General features: G+C 33.3%; 2 protein-coding genes across 2 annotated transcripts; one reads left to right on the forward strand and one right to left on the reverse strand.

Moving 5' to 3' along the window:
• Positions 1 to 624: 624 nt before the first annotated feature.
• LOC142615006 (pentatricopeptide repeat-containing protein At4g18975, chloroplastic-like) lies at positions 625 to 8,434 on the forward strand. Its single transcript, XM_075787659.1, has 7 exons — positions 625 to 750; positions 875 to 984; positions 1,057 to 1,182; positions 1,800 to 1,919; positions 3,334 to 3,477; positions 5,679 to 5,891; positions 8,070 to 8,434. The coding sequence occupies exons 2-7, from the start codon at positions 955 to 957 to the stop codon at positions 8,262 to 8,264; spliced, it is 828 nt and encodes a 275-aa protein (XP_075643774.1). The 5' UTR covers positions 625 to 750; positions 875 to 954; the 3' UTR covers positions 8,265 to 8,434.
• Positions 8,435 to 11,779: 3,345 nt separating this feature from the next.
• Positions 11,780 to 14,039, reverse strand: LOC142617490 (replication protein A 14 kDa subunit B-like). Its single transcript, XM_075790373.1, has 3 exons — positions 13,697 to 14,039; positions 12,454 to 12,712; positions 11,780 to 12,105 (listed from the first exon to the last, which is right to left on the reverse strand). The coding sequence occupies exons 2-3, from the start codon at positions 12,707 to 12,709 to the stop codon at positions 12,041 to 12,043; spliced, it is 321 nt and encodes a 106-aa protein (XP_075646488.1). The 5' UTR covers positions 12,710 to 12,712; positions 13,697 to 14,039; the 3' UTR covers positions 11,780 to 12,040.
• Positions 14,040 to 15,969: the final 1,930 nt, after the last annotated feature.

Here is a 15,969-nt window from a genome sequence, read left to right on the forward strand (position 1 = left end):
AAGAACTTTCCTTATATTCACGTATGTAGAAGTCAAGATAGGCTAAGAATGAAGGTTGGATTACTCCTTCAGCTTTTACCTGCCAAGGTCGTCAGCCCACGTGTACCTCCTACACTGTCGTCAGCCTATGTATGTCTCCACAAAGAACGTCAGCCAAGGACCTTTACAACCAAGGTCGTCAGCCTTGACTCGTTAGCTTGATCCGTTAGCTTGACGTCGCTACGTAAGGGGTATGGCCCCAAACGTCAAAAGGAGGCATTTTAATGAGACTGGTTGACGGGTTGTATATTCCCGTCAGCCTCCTTAACGTATTGACAGCTTGTAAAAAACATCACTATCAAAAATAAAAAAGCATTTTGTCCTAACTCATGCTTTAAAATACATTCCCAACTTAGGGTCGGTTTGAGATCTACTTATTTTGCTGAAACTGAAATTTTTTTATTAAAAGTACTGTAAATAAAATAAGGTAAAAATTAGTTGAAATAGTACAGTAGAACCCATAAGTAGTATAAAAATGTACAATAAAACACTTAACTAGTAGTAAAAATAAGCTATACAACAAAATAAGTTGGCTTTTTTAAGCCAATGAAACAAATTTTTTTTTAGAGATAATTCCCAAACAATTTGTACGTGAAGAGTTGCCCATTCAGGCTAAAGGCTTTGGCTACGAAACAAAATCTTAGTGCGGCTCTACATGAACCCCTTATTTCTAGTTTCGGCACCGGCACCGGCACCGCTAAATTTGTTCAAGTAATCATAAGTTTTAATCCTTTTATTGGGTTTAAGAAGGGTTTTAATATCCCACTCCTAGTCTTGTATTGAATCTAACCCCACCCTTCTCTCTCTCTCTCTCTCTCTCTCTCTCTGTGTTTAGATTATTTCTTGGCGATATGCTCCTTGCGAGCATTCTTTAAAAAGTGACAATTGTTTTGGGCTCTTCCCGAATTCACAGCCATGTGGAGATCACCTACTATGTCTTCTCTGGTGAGTTTTCTGCATCTCTCCTTTACTTCCTTTCTCTGCTTTTTTTTTTGCTTATTTTGTTATTGCATACAGCTTCACCGATTAGCACAGCGTGGTGCGGTCAGGGCTCAATTTTTGAACTCCAGTTACAGTACAATGTTGTTACATCAATCTCAGATATCTAACCAAAGCACTACAAAAGCTATGGCATCATTTCAGGTATATATTTCTCTTTCTTCGAATTACTTATTGCATTTTTTATAATCAAGGTAGTGTTTGGCAACACTACAAAACTATGTTATGCTTTCGAGGGAAAAAAGAAAAATGCATTTGCAGTGTTTGTTGGGTGTTTGGTATCTCTATTGTGCGGTAGATTGTCAACATTAGTTTTCTCTAGCCTCTACAAATGAGTAAGAATGAGAATTTTATGAAATACTTTAATTCTCGTTCTCTTTTCTTCTTTTGCTTATTGATTTTCATGCACCTTGCACATAAAAACTATAAAAGCACTTTCTAAATGTCCAAATTAAACACAGCCAATCAGCAAAGTTAATTTCCAGTTTTAATGTATTTTTTTAGGCATAATACCAAATGATACTTTCCTGCATAATAAAATTAAAGATATTATAAATATAAATTAATTGATTAAAGGTTACTCATTCAAGAAATAAAAAAGATTGTTTTGGCCAAATCCATTCAAATATAAATTTAATATAAATCAGCTTTGTTTTGGCACAAAAATTTCGGATAATTTGGTAGGATATTTGTAATTTTTCTTTTATGAGAATCTAAGGGATTTGATTAATGGATTGTTTCAATGACTTGTGATGTTCTAGGATGAATCTGACAGCCCAGCTAATAGTCAGTTTCCAGATCAGAATGCTGGAGGTGTACAAGGGCGTCAAATTGGGGAGAACGTTTCGAGAAAGGACAAGATCAATTTTCTTGTGAATACGGTAAGTATAACCATATGAACTTTTTATTTATTTTTTAAATAAATGCAAAGTCAAGTGTCAATGGTCTTTTATTAATAGGATGGAAATTTTGTGAATGTTAACTTTTGATAGCAATGATGATTATTGATTCAGACCTTTGAAACTGAAATGTAGCTAGCACCTTTCAAATATGTTGTATGCAATGAGCTCTATGGATATGATGTTATCAGCCATTTCGTGATCATTATATACCACAACCTAGCTGCTTATTCCAAATGGAAAGTAAATTATTTTTCAATATTTCTCTTTTTTGTTTTTGACTATTATTTCTTTGGAATAATATCATTTCATAAAAACCTCAAACTAATCCTATGGTATGGTCATACTTTAATTTTCTTGGATTGTTTTCCATTCAGGATGAATTTTAGCTGTTGGAACCATTGTAAATCACGGCAGAGCCTGTCGCTTTATATAACATGTCCGAAATTCAATCGTTCACACAATGTACCATGATCATTAGAAGGGATGATTATAAGGCTTTGCTATGATTTCATCTAGAACTCTTTTTATCCTTATGCTTAGACAGTTTACCTGGACTTTCTATGTTGTTTAGGAAGTGATTATTGTACAAGTCACTAAAATTACACTTTAGGCTCTTAGTTAGTAGCTTTTCGGTCCTTAATCATGGATTTGACAATGAAAAAAGTAGGCTTAAATACACTGCTGGTCCCTAAAGTTTAGCCCATGAGCAATTTTAGTCCATGAAGTGTAAATGGATAATTTTTAGTCCCTAACAAACTTAAAGAGATCACTTTTAGTACCTGAAAAACTTAAAAGTGATTGAATTTAGTCACTAACAAACTTAAAGTGATCACATATAGTCTCTATGTGTTAGATTTAAGTTTGGCTACATCATCTAAGGGACTAAAAGCGATAACTTTAATCTTCAAGGATAAAATCACTATTGGGCTAAATTTTAGATACCAATAGTGTATTTTGGCTAAAAAGGTATTAAATGCTTATGTTTTGGTGATTGAGGCCTTCATATGTCAACTATATATTTATTATTGCTATTAATTGTTCTTAATATATAGTAAATATTACAAATATGTTTTGTTTTCCATGTACATGCAATTTGTTTTCTTGAGAAGTGCTGTAAACTTATTAGCAAATTTTTGCACTTGAGTTCTGCTCAAATATATTTTTATGCTATTATAAGTTTTTTCTTGCTTATTCATAAGATGACATTTAGTTGATTTTGTCCATGAGTTTTTTACTGTTTCCCAAGCATTTTCTCCTTCTTGTCATGATGGTATGTTAATTTTATTTGCTCTTTGTTGTCCAAAAGATCGGGCTTGGGTTTATTTTTCTTTATTTTTTCTACCTCTTACAATGCCTATCTAGACAAGCTGTTAAAATAACCCCAATTCTGCAGCTTCTTGATATTAAGGACAGTAAGGAGGCTGTTTATGGTGCGTTAGATGCCTGGGTTGCATGGGAGCAAAACTTTCCTATTGCATCTCTTAAGAGGGCGTTGCTTGTTCTTGAGAAGGAACAGCAATGGCATAGAATTATTCAGGTATGAGCCATTCTCTCTCTCTTTCTTCTGTGTCTGTATTTATAAGCATGCACATGAAAGAAGGAAGCATATGCAATTATGCCTTTTTTTTAACTTAAAAAATGAGGAAGAGAAGAAAATCTCTTCCAGAATAAAATGAAGAAACGTGAAGGAGAGGGGTATTAAAAAAATTCTCAAGACAACTGCAAGACTGAGGTGAAGAAGAAGTCTTCATCTAATTAAGAGTTTTAGCTCCCTTTTCTTGCTTATATATCTTAATCTAGTCTTATTAGCAATTTTGTTTGTTTATAGATCTCAGTTTAAAAACCTCTACTGGCAATACAACTAATCTTTATGGAGAAACACGTGTATCACTGGGTCACTGCAAGAGTTCATGCTCATTTTCTCTAGCTAAAGAGGTTTTGCCAGATAAACACATTGGACTGACCCGCATTCAATTGATATGGGGGATTAAATTTGCATAAATTGAACTACCTGGGTAAGGATTTTGAGCATAGTTGGTGATATATTCATCTGACCTGCCCACTTGGCTGTCCCAGGATATACATACATAGGCAAACACTGCTGCCCGCATGTATGAATTCCAGTTTCTAATGAATTCCTAGTTGGTTCTGCAGTAATTGATACAGATTTGAAACATTATATCCTGAAGTTATTCCAAGTTGGCGCTGATATAATTTAAAGGTTCCAATGGGGCCAATCTTTAAATTTAAAATTTTTTCTTTCTCCAAAAGAAGAATGAATCCTAGTTGGCTTGCTTACTTCTCGCAGATGAGAGTTAAGACATTGAAGCCTCTCAGCTTACTCAGGAAAAAAGGGAAGAAAATAATTAGACATCTAATTTCTAACTGAAATGCACAGTCATTGTAGCTGCAGCTGTCCAACCTGAGATTAATATTCTTTACTTTTGTAAAGGAACTTGGTCCACTGAGATATTGACATTGAAGTAGGTTGTCAGGTCAGGTAGAGGAGTTTTCATCTTTTTCTTTTTCAAAAAAGAATTAGGTGGAGTTTTGTATCCCAAAGAAGAAGAAAAAATGTCCTGGTTCTCAAGACAGAGAAAACGAGTTGGACTGCTCGATCAGGGTATACATACTTCTAAAAATTGTGGGTTGTTTTGGGGCAGATAACTTGTTGATGCTAGTCAATACAGGTTAAGTAGTTTAACAGGTCTTCAGGATAATATGTAATAGAAATATCATTGAGAGAGCAAGGCTTTTTATTTTATGTTTAATCACTCATTTAAAATGTTGATATAAATTTTTAGCCACTGAAAACTTGTTTCATACAGTAACAAGACGAGAGAAACTGTACTATGGTAAATGCTAGCAACCAGCTATTTCCAAATTCAGAAATTAAAAAGGAATAATAAAGGAGTCTGAAGTATTAAAATACAACAAATGTCCCTATAAAATGTGGACTATTACCTGAAGTGAATTAGTGAATGAGGGCAAGGCTGGCAGATATTGGTTGTGAGTAGATCTACTAGATGGAAGAACTGATGTAGAATGCATAAACCTAGAAGTATTTCTCCAAATAAAAATTGGGGGTCACATTTTTACAAGCAGAAGAGTCTGTGTGTCTTGGGTTTCTCTCTCTCTCCTGTTTGGTTTCTTTCCCTCTCTGCCATATGTCAAGACTTTATAATTTCTGCAGCAGATATTGGTCAAGAACCAACTGTTAAGATGGTTAGGGCATTTACGAGTAGCTAATTATTAGAATCTGATTTATGCTTTAAGGACAGCAAGATTAGCTATCTGAGACTTTCATTACATACATACATACAGTAATACATATTTATGCCTTAAGGACAGTTGAGACTAGCTATCTGTGACTTATATTACACAAAGTCGTATATAAGTAATTAATAAAATGATACTTATAAAAAAAAAAAAGTAATTAATAAAATGAGTCATATTTAAGGAATCCTTATTACCACCTTTGTGTTTCAAAGGCTTTTGTGGTTCATCAACACTTACAGAAGAAGTTTGCAATTCATGTTTGTGCAACCTTTTTCCAAACTTTGTAGAATTCTGCAGCATGCAAGTATTGGGTTGTGTTCTAATCTCTTTTTGAGAACAGATAAAATTAGTATTTAATTATTTTCAACTTCTGTTTCAATAATAATAGTATATACGTAAGACTGATTCATTATGTTTCTTTTATGATTTATATGTTATATTCCTTTGTTAATCTCTTAGGTGAATAAATGGATGCTAAGCAAGGGACAGGGAACCACACTGGGAACATATGGGCAGCTAATACGAGCTTTAGATATGGACCATAGGGCAGAAGAAGCACACAAGATTTGGGTACAGAAAATTGGCATGGATCTACATTCAGTTCCTTGGCAGTTGTGCAGACTCATGATATCTGTATATCATCGGAACAACATGCTGGAGCATCTTGTAAAGGTTTGCTTCTACCTTTTTGCCACCAGTTATATGCTTTATATGAAGTGTGAAAGATAATAACTTACTGTTTTCTTACATAAAATTATTCAATAATTTAGTGCACATTAGCATTCCATATTCCTGATCTGGGATCAATTTGTTTTCCTTCCTAATCATATTAAATCATGAGTTTGTAGTACTTATTCCATATTTTTAAATGGAAAATGAAGGAGAAGGCATGTTGGTTTCTTCCAGTTGTACCATGCTTTGGTGAGATATATCAAAGGATAGGATATGCATTAATGTGAAATTTGGCAGCCATTTTATGGCTGAACTGAAATATTCCCTTTTAAGAAGCTAAAGCTTAAAAAGTGTGAAGGTACTTCCATTCTAGCAGCTCATTCAGTCAAACTTCATGTCACTGCATGCCCACAAGTGGCTTGATTGTTTCTAACAGCCATTCTTTCTAGCTGCCCTATTATATGTCCTGCAAAGTTTGAGCCTACAAGTGGCTTGATTGTTTCTAGCAGCCCTTCCAAGGGGATAATGAAGAAAATATCTAGTTTATTAAGCAATATCCTCTCTACTTCCCCTCCCTATTTCACCCCGATTTTCATTATCTGTGAAAGGATGGAAAGAGGGATATGATGAGCAGGGGAAGTAGAGAGGATATTGCTTTGCCATTGGTGTGCTTTTTGGGAGAGGATATAAAAGTAAAAGGAAAGGAGTGGTTCGTTGATTTTACCTTAAATATTGAGGGATCAAATGCATAAAAACTCTTTCCCCTTTTCCACAATTTACCTTCCTCCCTTCTCCATCCTCCCCATTTTCTCTTCCATGAAGCAAACCCCAAATGAAAGCTGTCATACTCGCAAAAAGTAATTAAAACAACAAAAAATACTCACACTCACAAATTCACTACTCATTCACCACTCCAAATTCTCCACATGTCCTCCTCTACACTCATCCACCTGTCACTCTCACACTCACACGGCGGCGATTTCCACACTCTCTCTCCCTGCACCCTCACCGCACCCAAACAAACCCTCTCCCCCCTCCCCTCATAAGAGAAAAGACAGATATGCACGACATAAAAAAAATAAATAAATAAATAAATCACAGAACTCACAGAAACCAACAACAAGCCTTAGTCCCAAAATTTTGGAGTTGTTTATGAATACTTAGCAGATTAGTTAGGGTGTACTCTTTTCCTCCATTCTATTCTATGTAAAGTCATACATTCTATTACTTCCTTAATTGGCATGTCCTTTTTTTTATCAATTCTACTCATGTGATTTTTGGTTTTGTTTCTTATACTTGGATTAACTCACTCTTTCTTACCAGTGCATTAGGCACTCTCATATGAACATGGTCAAACCATCTCAAGCGCCTCTCCCTCATCTTTTAAACAATAGGGGCTACTCCCATCTTTAAGCAAATTTCCTCATTTTGGATCCTATCTTTCTGTATATTTCCAATTATCCATTTTAAAATTCTCGTTTCAACAAAAAGTAATTAAAAAAGACATCAATTACATAATCACCATTAATATTTTGGGGTCGTTTATGAATACTTAAACTCAACATATTAGTTAGGGTCTGCCACATGTATTTTTTTTCCTATATTCTATTTTATGTAAAGTCATACATTCTACTACTTCCTTAATTGACATGTCCTTTTTTTTATTAATTCTACTTATGTGATTTTCGGTCTTCCTCTACCTTCCCTTTCTTACCAATGCATTAGGCGCTCTCTTTTGAATATGGCCAAATCATCTCAAGTGACTCTCCCTTATCTTTTAATTGATAGGGTTACTCCCATCTTTAAACGAATTTCCTTATTTCGAATCCCATCTTTCTGTATATTTTCACTTATCCATTTTAATATTCTCATTTAAGCAAAAAGTAATTAAAAGAAGACATCAATTACATAATCACCATTAATAATTTAATTTGTTTAGAAAAGTGAACACTGAAATTCAATTCACATGAAGATGTGCTATTTATCATTAGATTCACCTCTGGCTGAAGTTAAGGAAGTAGTGGAATTTTTGCTATTATCAGTTTACATGGTTACATATGCACTTTTGAGATGCGGTATGCTTGGCAGACTTATTAAGTTGTTATTTGAGTAGATTTAATCAACTACTTTTCAGATTATATTAGACTAATATATTGTTTTCATAATTGCATATGAAAGCTCTTCAAAAACCTTGAAGCTTTTGATCGAAAACCTCCTGAGAAATCAATAGTGCAGAGAGTGGCCGATGCGTATGAGATGTTGGGCTTACTAGAGGAAAAGCAGAGGGTCCTGGAAAAGTACAATGATCTTTTCACAGAAAATAGATCCCCCAAGAAAGGCAGGATAAGCCCATATAAGAAAAAGAAGAAATAAGGTAAGGCCTTGTAGGCCATGACGACATGTTTAATCCATATTTGTCCAGTTGATTTCTGATGAAAATGAAAATCTACTGTATAAAGATTTCGATGACTGACAAAAAGGGGAAAAAAAAAAAAAACAAATTGTACAATCTGTTAAAGGCAAATTCCTTTTTTATTTAGAAGTTGGCTCTTTCGCGTTTGTTGATTTATATAGTTTCACAATATTTTACATTTCAAGGCTACAAAATGTTATTACTTGCAAGCTACTGAATTGTGCTAGGTAGAGCAATTCACTGACTGCATAATTCTGAAATGCTGCTGATGAGAGCTGCAATAGTATCAAGAATTCAGTCTTTTAACCCAAGCATAAATTAGGGGAAAACTAAGAACACAAGTTTTAACTTTTAAGTTTAACCAAGCACATATGTGGATTTATGCTGCTTACACTCATACAGTACTTATTGCCCGTATAAAAATGCCAAAATTGGTATGGACATCATTAAATATTTGTGGTAAAAATATTATTCCTTCTTTACAAAAATTGGAGACGTATTTTCTTTTTAAAATTTTCCTAAAATATGTAAGAGTTTCTGAGCATGAAAGCAATATTTATCTATTTAAATTCCTATACATTACCCCTAAACTTGAATCCTCTTTTATTCTAGTTTAAACCCATCTTTCTTAAAATGGCATCTTTTAGAAATGTTTTTTTTTTTTTTTGATCAAGCATCTTTTAGAAATGTTTCGTGTTCATATAATTTTATTAAAATACATAATATTTGTCGAAAGTATTATCTATTTTAGAACTGGTGCAACATATGTATTTTATACTTACAATAACCTCAAAAATAGTATATTAAAACAATTTGATCTCGGGCCTTTCCTTTTTTTTTCTTTTTTCTTTTTTTCTTTTTTTGGATAAATCGATTAATTGATAGCTGATTTTTTATTTGTAACGGGGAAAATACATCTGTAGTTGAGTAATGTGGTGAGCAATGCAAATGGAGATTCCTCCAGCCATATCACTGCATTGCCAATATTTTTTTGCCTCAGCTGAGGCTGAAGCAGCACTATTACATACCTTTGAAACATGCTCAAACAAACTCAGGCATGAAATGTCCGAAGCTTGAATGAGATGACTCTTTCTCTTGCAATCTTGCAATAATATAAGTGGACTCGCTCTCCGCTTCTAATGTCCAATGCAAACTCCAAAGCTCTCCTCATCGCTATATCTTATTCCACATTTTGTGTTGTCTCCCCATACAATACAAGAGCTCTTCCCTTGACAGTTTTGCTAGTGTTCTTCTATTTGCATCGCATAGCTCTCTTCACCAAAAAGCGTCCTTCTTGCATTACCTGTCCAAATGAGAGTGTCATTTACTAAATGGCAAACATTTGATGAGTGCAGCTTTGTGGAAAAGGAAAATCACATCCACTAAATTAGACTTCCACACAAAGGCATGATCTAACAGTTCTGCAACACAAGCATCTTCCTTAAGAAATTTGCACGGAAAAGTCACTTCGAAACTGGTTGGAGTTGGAAGCCAGTTATCCTTCAATTTCCTCACTTTTTCCCCAATTCCAATCCACTGCCACATTCTTCTTCAAGAACCTTTATAGCTTTGTAACTCAACTCGCACTTTTTGGTGTTTCCAACATAGACATCTAGAGTTCAAATCCCCCCTCCCCCAACCCCCTCCTCCAACTATTGCATTATCAAAAAGAACCTGTCAATCCCTACAATGCTTTTCCATGCATACATGAGATATTGACTGTTGTACTTGGGATGGCATCATGTGTCACAACACAACACAACACACCATATGATTGCCCTCTTCCTCTGCCTTCCCAGTATACAAACCCTTGATCTAAGGGAAAATGACAATCTTGAAAGTTCTCTTCCAAAGTCTAATTGGAGCAATAGTTCCCTGAAGTTCTTAGATTTCTCTGAGATAAGCTTTTCAGGAGAATTACCTGATTCTATTGGTAATCTGAAGTCCTTGAAAGTTTTGGCTCTCAATGATATCAATTTTACATGATCAATTCCAACATCACTAAGTAACCTCACACAAATTACTTCTTTATATCTATCAAGAAACAAGTTTATTGGGTCAATTCCAACATCACTTGGGAACCTTACAAAACTTACTTATTTAGATTTGTCATCTAATAGTTTCAACGGTGAATTTCAGTTGCCACTTTTAAATTTTAGTTGTTTTTGGCATACGCATGAACTAATAATTTCACTTAAAAACAAGTGTATGTGTGTATAATAAGCATTACTCAAATATTTTTTAAATGTCTAAATCCCATGCCTCCTCCTGTCTTCTTGGGCATGCATGATTGGTCCCAGTTGATTTAATGAATCTTACATCCCTGCTGCCTTTGTCCCCACCAAAAGGCCCTTTGTCATGGCTATCACTTAGTTTATTTGGGAGTTTGAAATAGTTCATTGCATAAGTCGATACCTTAATTAGGATCTCTCTACCCACCTATAAAAGAAGCATTTCCTTCCAACATTGGAGTTTCTTCCATACCCTTATTGAACATTTGGCTTTTGATTCTCGCTATCAGTGAATGTTCGAAACATGTTGTTTTCTCTAGGTTTATCTTTTGTCTAGAGGCCTCCTCATAGCATTGGAGGATCTACATCATACTCTGTGATCCTCCTATAGAAGGCCTTACATAAGCGTAGGTTGTCATTTACAGAAAATACATTAGTTTTAGTCCTCCTTTATTAATTGATATTCATGAAGTGCAAATTTTCAAATTTAATGGACGAAAAAGTATATTATTCGTGATCAACATAATTGGGACAACCTTCTCAAAAAAAAAAAAAACCATAATTGGGACAAAAAACTCTTAGAGTTTCCAATATGGTTCAAGGAATAACAATTTTAGCCTATTTGCCAACATCTTAAATATCATCTCAAGTCATCTTGTACTAATTACTGAAACAATATTGATCCTATAGTTTTAATGAAATTGATCATCAAAGAGGCATAGAATTTTTTTCCATGCTAGAATAATTCAAATTTTTACATATAACTTTTATAAATTGATGTCATTAATCACAAATAATAATAACAATAATTATCCAAACTTTCTTTTGTTATATTTTGAAATTCACCACTCACATTTATTTATTAATTTTTGATAAGACCAGTCACATTTATTGTCACATCAATTTGTAAAAATTATTTAGTAAAACTTGTAATATTTTTAACATTTTCCTATATTAAATATGATGATTGGGGGGAATGTCCAAAGGCATTGTTGCACGACATGTAGCCTCTATCCAAATTTGTAACATATGTAAATTTAATTTAAAGTCATAAGGTATATCTTTTGCAAATTTCATTACATAAAACCTTTAAAAAGTACACCTTTTAAACATAACAGAACTAATTTAAAATTTTACTTATATTATTAATATGACACTAATCACATTGATTACCACATCAACTTGTAAACTTGCTATAGCACCAGTAGTATGAGATCCCTGCCTTTTGAAACAGAAAGGGGTCCTTTTAATGGAATTAAGAGATATTATCTAATTATAGTAAATTAAAGAACAAAAAATAGTCCGTTCAACTATACTAAGAGGATACAAGACCTGAAAACTTCATTAATAAGATACAGGACCTTAATCAAAGTTTTGGATAGTATTGACACCCATAAACATGTAATAATTTGTCCATCTTAAACACCAACTTTGCGCAATTGTAACTACACTACCTTTCCTTACACTCCCACAATCCCACCTGTCTTTGTTCAAGGATCAGCTCCCTAAAGAAACAAACCTTTAAACTCCCCATTTGCAAGTTGGCAGACCTGATTGTACGATTGTGTGTCTGCAAAAAAAGAAGTTCCAGAACTCAGATACCAAGTAGCAGAAGTCAGAAATGTAGCACCATGTTTGAATCTTGTATCAAGTATAACACAACACAAGGAGAGGGAGCAAGAGAGAGAGAGAATAACAGGATAATCATGAATTTGTTACTCAATTGTATGAAAATCCTTAATTAAGTTTATACTTTGTTTGGAATTCAAGTAAGCTGACAACCAAGGAATCAATATAAGAACCTAAAGAAATTTGGCTAATCCAAATGAGATTTCAATGGAAGATTTACAAGTATGAATGCAATGAATATATGAGCAATAGCAAGAACACCAAAGATTTTATTGCAAGTAATTCATACCAAATGTGTTACCAAAGTTGGTCCATGTTTCAGCACGAATGGACTGGTCACTCTCAGCAATACCAATCACCTCAACATAGCTCATAAGAGATACATGCGGCAGTCCTTTCACAATCAATTGGTGCTCATCTGTTGATTTCCCAGTAGTGATTTCACCGTCAGATTGAATAACATGAACCACCGCACGCACCTTCTTTCCTACATACGTGCGCAACAACTCTGCATTGACAAAAACAGAAGGGCTTGATGTATCCATATCCTGAAAAAGTGACAAGCATTGTAAACCGGCATCAGATCTGTAGGTTTGAATTTGCAGTAAAATTATACTTCACACTTCCCAAATTGGCCAAATTAAAAGGCATGAATACATGCCTTCAATCAATTAAGAAACCAAATTCCTTAAAGATCATCAAATCAGCGCAACATCTCTACTTTAGTTTTCAAAATAGCATTAATATTTTCTTAATGTGGTAAATTAGCCTTTGTATTATGAAACGGGCTAATGGGCTACTATAAGTAGCTATTAACAAGAATGCAATCGCAATATTAGCTTTTGCTTTGAGAATAGTAGGAACTTAACACAGAGTGACACTATACTTAATCGGGTTTGTATTTTAAGGATATTTCTATTGTATTTTAGAGCCCCATATGAAACAATTCTCTTCTTATTGTATATACAAACAGTGCCTTAAAAGGAGAGTGCCAAAATTGAAAGAAAGAACTCTATCTATGTGACTAACCACATAAACCAAACGGGGGTACACTTCATACAACAATGATAACAACTTTTATAGCTTCAATTTTTTCTTATAATCACAACTTTTTCCATAACTTGCTAAAGTGGGCAACCATGAGTGGAGCTTACCCTTTTTTTCAACAACTCACAATTGACCACGTCAGAGTTATAGTTTATACGAGAATCATAACCAAGCAAACAATAAAATATATATATAACTGTAATGTCTAAAAATATTTGTTCAGCATCTTAAAGATTAAGAAGGGTAGCAAAATAAAAAACCCAGCTGTCAAAAATACAAAATTGGTTAGTGAATCATGCTTAACATCAAACAGTTGGAAGGCAAGGCAAAGGACAAGAGAAAGGTTGAGAGTCAGAATTCAGATCTGATCCAACTTCCCAGTAAAGTACAGACTGAACAATTAACAACCATTACGCATACATACACACCATCTGCTTCTAGAACCTACCCTCTTGATTGAGAAAACTGAAAGATTTTAACTTTACCTATAATAGCTTGCTCCAACGCTAGAAAATCTGATGGGTATGGCGAATTCGTATCGATACTAAAAGTGAAAGAGACTTTGGGGTTTCAGACTTTTAGCTTTCTATAGAGAGATAAAAAGGCGGGGATTTCAAAGGCACTCAAAATTATTAGTGGATATTTTGGCGGGAACATGTGAATTCATTAATTTAGTACTTGGACTTTGGCTGCTTGGCTGGCTTGTGAACATTGGATTTGCTTTTTACTTTAGCATATAAGTTCTTGAAGTAAATAAATCAATAAGAACAAGTATATCTAAAACACACATTCTAAAAATGTCATTACTCGTGATGATAAAATATTTTGAATAAGGGGCTTAGTTAGGGGAGATGGTATGCAACAAGGCTCTCACAATATGTACAAGTGCCAACTGATTAGAAGAGACCTATTGTATGCAATGGAAACAAGTTATCATTTTTTGAATTTCGAGGATTAAATCCCAACCAAGGATTGCAAATTCCCTTCTCCTTATCATTTAGCAGTAGTGATAGTTTTTTTTTTTAGATTAAACCACGTATCTCTTGTTCAACTATTAGGTATTTTATTAATTAAACTAACTAGAACCCACGTAATAATTCTCTCAAAAAAATAAACATTAGTAATAGTTTAAGGAAAATGCTAACGAATGTCCTTAGGACATTAATTAACAATCCATTTAAATAAAGTATTTATGAGAAAAAAAAACAATTAATATTTAAACAGTTTTTTTCATTTTTCATAAAAATAGTGTAATTTTTTAAAATAGATTATTAATCAATATCCTAAAGGCACTCGTGAGCATAACTCAGTATAGTATGGTTTTCTTTTTCATGTTGTGTTTTCTTTTTTTAAATATATTTTTTAGTAAACTGTTTCTGTATTCTAAAAAAAAATTTATTTTATAAAAAACCACTTTTCAAAAAATAGCCCTCCCAAATGGATACTGAGTTTGGCCTAAACATTTCCTACCTTTTAAAGTCTTTGAGTCGAGTCATATTTTGATTGGTTAAAAGATTTTCCAAACTTTGACATTGTTTTGACTATTTTGATTTATTTAATTAGCTTATTAAATATTATTATTAAATATTATTACATATGTGATGAATAAATTTGTTAGTTGAATATATTTAAAATTTATAATAAATATACTATTTATACATGTATATCTATATTTTTTTTTTAAATTATTAAAGATTTGTATATTTTACAATATCTGATATAAGAAGATTGATTTACGACAAATATACTATTTACTTAAAAAAATTGATTCTTAATATACCTCATATTTTGATAAATATAATATCATGTTTTGACAAATATACTATTTACTTCAAAGGTTAAAAGCTAATGTGTGAGCAAAATCTGGGCAAATTTTATTATTATTTTTTTTTAATGAAACTGTGTACTGAGATAAAATGTGCAATAAACACAAATTTAAAACCTACTTAAAATTAAAAACTACTAGCAAAAAGTTCAGTCAGTTCTCATTTGTCCATGGCTTATCAATTTCAAAATAATACTAAAAGGATTGTCGGTAAAGAGGCTGGATTATTTTCCATTTGCAAATTATGTGCACTATTTATGTAAAATAATCTCTCTTTTTCCTAAAATACTTGTCGAGTGCTTGAACATCACTTATTAATAAACCGAAGTTGACATATTCAGCCCATCATAGAATAAGTGCCCGTTTGGTTCAACGTTTTGAGCCCAAAACGCCACTTTTTCAAAAAGTCAGACCTTTATGCGTGTTTGGTTCAGCCCAAAACGCAACTTTTTTCAAAAGTTGCGTTTTCAGTTAAGGCATAAAACGCGCAATCTCTTATGGAGCTCCTCCGGTCCATTTTGCCAAAAGCCAGTGCGCGTTCTAAGGTATCCGTTGAACAATCTTGGACAATTACCAAATTCTCCTTTCTTCGTCTTCTTCAACACCTCTCATCAAGTTCACTCACGCCTCTGCCTCTTCCTCAGTTTTTTTTTTTTTTTTAAATTTATTTCTCTAATCTGATCAACACAAAATCACTTAAAATCAACTCAAATCCCATTAAAAAACCCATCCCAAACCCAACTCAAAATCAAACCCAAAATCCACAACAACAAAAAAAAAATCAACTCAAAATCCAAAATCAAACCCAAAATCAACTCAAAATCAAACCCAAAATCCTTATGTTTCAATCATCTTCATCTTCTTCATCATCATCTTCTATGGAGTGTGAAAAAAAAAGAATAAAGAAGGAAATACGAAATAAAGAAATAAAGA

This window comes from Castanea sativa, chromosome 11, assembly GCF_040712315.1.
Source record: "Castanea sativa cultivar Marrone di Chiusa Pesio chromosome 11, ASM4071231v1".
Taxonomy (NCBI): domain Eukaryota; kingdom Viridiplantae; phylum Streptophyta; class Magnoliopsida; order Fagales; family Fagaceae; genus Castanea; species Castanea sativa.

Coding starts and splice junctions, on each gene's coding strand:
- LOC142615006 (XM_075787659.1), top strand. CDS start 955: ATGTGGAGATCACCTACTATGTCTTCTCTG. Junction 1,920..3,333: donor TCAATTTTCTTGTGAATACG/GTAAGTATAACC, acceptor CCAATTCTGCAG/CTTCTTGATATTAAGGACAG. Junction 3,478..5,678: donor AATGGCATAGAATTATTCAG/GTATGAGCCATT, acceptor TTAATCTCTTAG/GTGAATAAATGGATGCTAAG.
- LOC142617490 (XM_075790373.1), bottom strand. CDS start 12,709: ATGGATACATCAAGCCCTTCTGTTTTTGTCAATGCAGAGTTGTTGCGC. Junction 12,106..12,453: donor CAACTTTGGTAACACATTTG/GTATGAATTACT, acceptor CTTTTTTTGCAG/ACACACAATCGTACAATCAG.